At 42.2% G+C, this 2,902-nt stretch overlaps 1 protein-coding gene across 1 annotated transcript; it reads left to right on the top strand.

The window, feature by feature from the left end:
- Positions 1 to 1,735: 1,735 nt before the first annotated feature.
- Positions 1,736 to 2,698, top strand: LOC122898972 (olfactory receptor 6C74-like). The gene is given in 1 exon segment (XM_044236628.1): positions 1,736 to 2,698. A coding segment is annotated over 1 exon segment (963 nt).
- Positions 2,699 to 2,902: the final 204 nt, after the last annotated feature.

Raw genomic sequence — 2,902 nt, 5'->3', positions numbered from 1 at the left:
TGGGCTATGGACACAAGGCTGTGTCAGCCAGAACACTGGCAGTACGGGATGCATATTCGACCCTCTCTGGGACAACAGACTGTGACAAATGAGTTTCGTTCTCCTCTCCTTTCCTCTCAGCCCAGAACAAGGTCTTGACTTGTTGGAAGACAATAGCTGCATGAGGAGGAAACCCCACCTCCCATGAGGTGACCTCTGGGTGTGACTGGTCTCAGGGAACGTGGTGGCTTGCTGGACAGATTGGGGGATTGGGTCTGCAGGAATAGGAGAGTCTCGCTCAAGCTGTCCACACAGGGGTGAGTGGTTTGCTTTCAGGAGCAGCCCTGCAGAGGGCCTGGCCCACGGTCGGTTAGTGAGAGTGACACATCCCTCACAGCCAGCCTTTAACCTAGTTGAAATGCTAGAGCTAGAACCATCGTGAGGGAAGTTTCTGACTGAGAGGACTGAAGAGAGAAGAATGTTCCCCAAGCTTTGATGTAAGAGTGAGTATATGAGTACCAGGTGCCCAGCATATCCTCCTTGGTGGGTTAAGTGACCTACTGTCACTCCCACCTCCTCCAAAACCCAGCATGAACCCTGGGTGGGGGTGGTGGTAAATCCTGGACTTCTACTTTATGTCAGGTTGCTGAGTGGCCCATAATGTCTCTAGTCTCCAGTCTCTTCTATAAAATGCTTGTGTTAATGTAGATCCTAAGCCCCATGTCATTCCACAGGTCAGTAACTCATCAGCGACTCTAACCACAGGTCAGTAACTCATCAGCGACTCTAACCAAGGATAGAGACAATTAAATAAAGCAAATCTTTCACTTCAGGTTTAGAGATCATCAGCAATATGTTTGTTTCCTTTTAAAAATATTTTAATACTGTATCTGGAAACAGGAAGTGTTCTAAGATATGGCAGATCTAGTTCAAGAATCAGACCTAAGCCTTCTGGAACTCTCTAAGCATCAGTTTCTGCTAATGTAGAAGAAGGGGGTCATAGTTATTTTGAAGAAAAAATAGAAAAATTCTGAATATCAGTGACCAGCCTAATACCAAGCATAAGTCCTCAACATATGATGTTGATGACAACTTGGACTATAGAATGTGTTGAATTATAAAACAGATATTCAAAAGGGATATTTCTAACATTACTGTTATGCTTACTTAAAATTAATAATATTATTAAAAACAGTACAATTATATATAATTAGAAAAATATCAATTCCCCTGCCTACTATTGAGGCTCTATTTAAAGATTATAGTAATGAACACTGCATTGCAATTAAACTTTGAGGAACACATAGAATATATTGGCATCATATGTCAAATGATTTACATGCTTTATCTTAATTATGTCTCATGAGAAAATGAACAGATAGATCCTATCATCTTCATTCAATAGAGGGTAAAATGAAGTTCATAAAGATTAACTTCCTTTTAAAAGATGACCCATCTCTCAGGAGTTAAAACTCAGTATTGAGGCAGTGGGTGTTATATGCAAACAATGACTCTTGGAACATTACATCAAAAACTAATGATGTACTATATGGTGACTAACATAACAATAAAAAAAAAAAACAACCTCAGTATTGAACAAGTATTGAACTCAGGTCCTTCTGATTCAAGAACCAACTGCCTAAACCATTTTTCTCTCAGCCTAGTCAATCTCTTGGATAAGGAAATAACTTAATCATATACTCCTCTAAAACCTTTGAATTCCCTGATGTCTCTATGTAGGTTAAGATGAGCAGGGATGCTGCTGTAGAAGGAGATGTCCATGGAAATGGGGAATGGTACAACTGTCCAAGAATTCACCTTGGAGGGGTTTCCTGCCATCCAGCATCTGGGAAAGGTCCTCTTCCTGGTGCACCTGCTGGCATATGTGGCGTCCACTGTAGGCAATGCTGTCATAATCACCATCACCTGTGCTGATTCCCGGCTCCACACACCAATGTACTTGTTCCTCAGCATCTTTTCCTTCTTGGAGTGTGGTGTCATAAATACTGTTATTCCTAAGTTGTTGCTCATCTTTCTTTTAGGCAGGCAAACCATTTCCTTTCCTGCCTGTCTCATACAAGCCTTTATTACTGTATTTCTTGGAGCAGTAGCTTTCCTCCTCATAGCCGTGATGTCTCTGGATCGGTATGTGGCCATTTGCAAGCCTCTGCATTACCCGACCATCATGAACCTGAAGACTTGCTCCCTCCTGGTCACTGTGTGCTTCACTTTGCCCTTCCCTTTCATCACTGGTCCACTGATAAAATTTTCCCAGTTATCCTTCTGTGGTCCCCTTATCATCCCCCACTTCTTCTGTGACGTTGGCCCCCTGATTCATCTCTCCTGCTCTGACACCAGGTCTTTTGAAATGTTGACTTTTGCTCTCGCTTTGTTTATCCTTATAACATCCCTTATCATAACCATCATTGCCTACAGCAACATAGTAGTCACAATCATACGACTCCCATCAGCCAAGGAGAAACAGAGGGCTTTCTCCACCTGCTCCTCTCACCTCATAGTTCTCTCTCTGATGTACGGCAGCTGTGTGTTCATATATGTGAAACCAAAGCAAGTGAACAGGCTGGACTCCAACAGGGAGGCTGCCCTTGTGAACACGGTGGTGACCCCATTGCTCAACCCTGTCATCTACACTTTGCGGAACAAACAGGTCCACCAGGCTCTGAAGGAGACGATGTGCAGAATGAAAATATCAAGATAAAAATAATATCACAAGGCTTTGCAGCGGAAGACTTCTGAAAACCAGGTGTCTTCATTATGGCCCAAAATATGAGACCTAATGCATTTTCCCTGGCTACTTCATTTGAACACTGTACATACATCCCTAGAAAAATGGAAATCTTTTAAAAAAATGATTTACTGATTTTTTATTTCTCCCTCTGATATAAACCATGTGCTTGAAATT

This window comes from Neovison vison, chromosome 2, assembly GCF_020171115.1.
Source record: "Neovison vison isolate M4711 chromosome 2, ASM_NN_V1, whole genome shotgun sequence".
Lineage (NCBI taxonomy): Eukaryota > Metazoa > Chordata > Mammalia > Carnivora > Mustelidae > Neogale > Neogale vison.
Note: the sequence above shows the minus strand (reverse complement) of the source record. Positions and strands in the feature narration are given on the sequence as shown.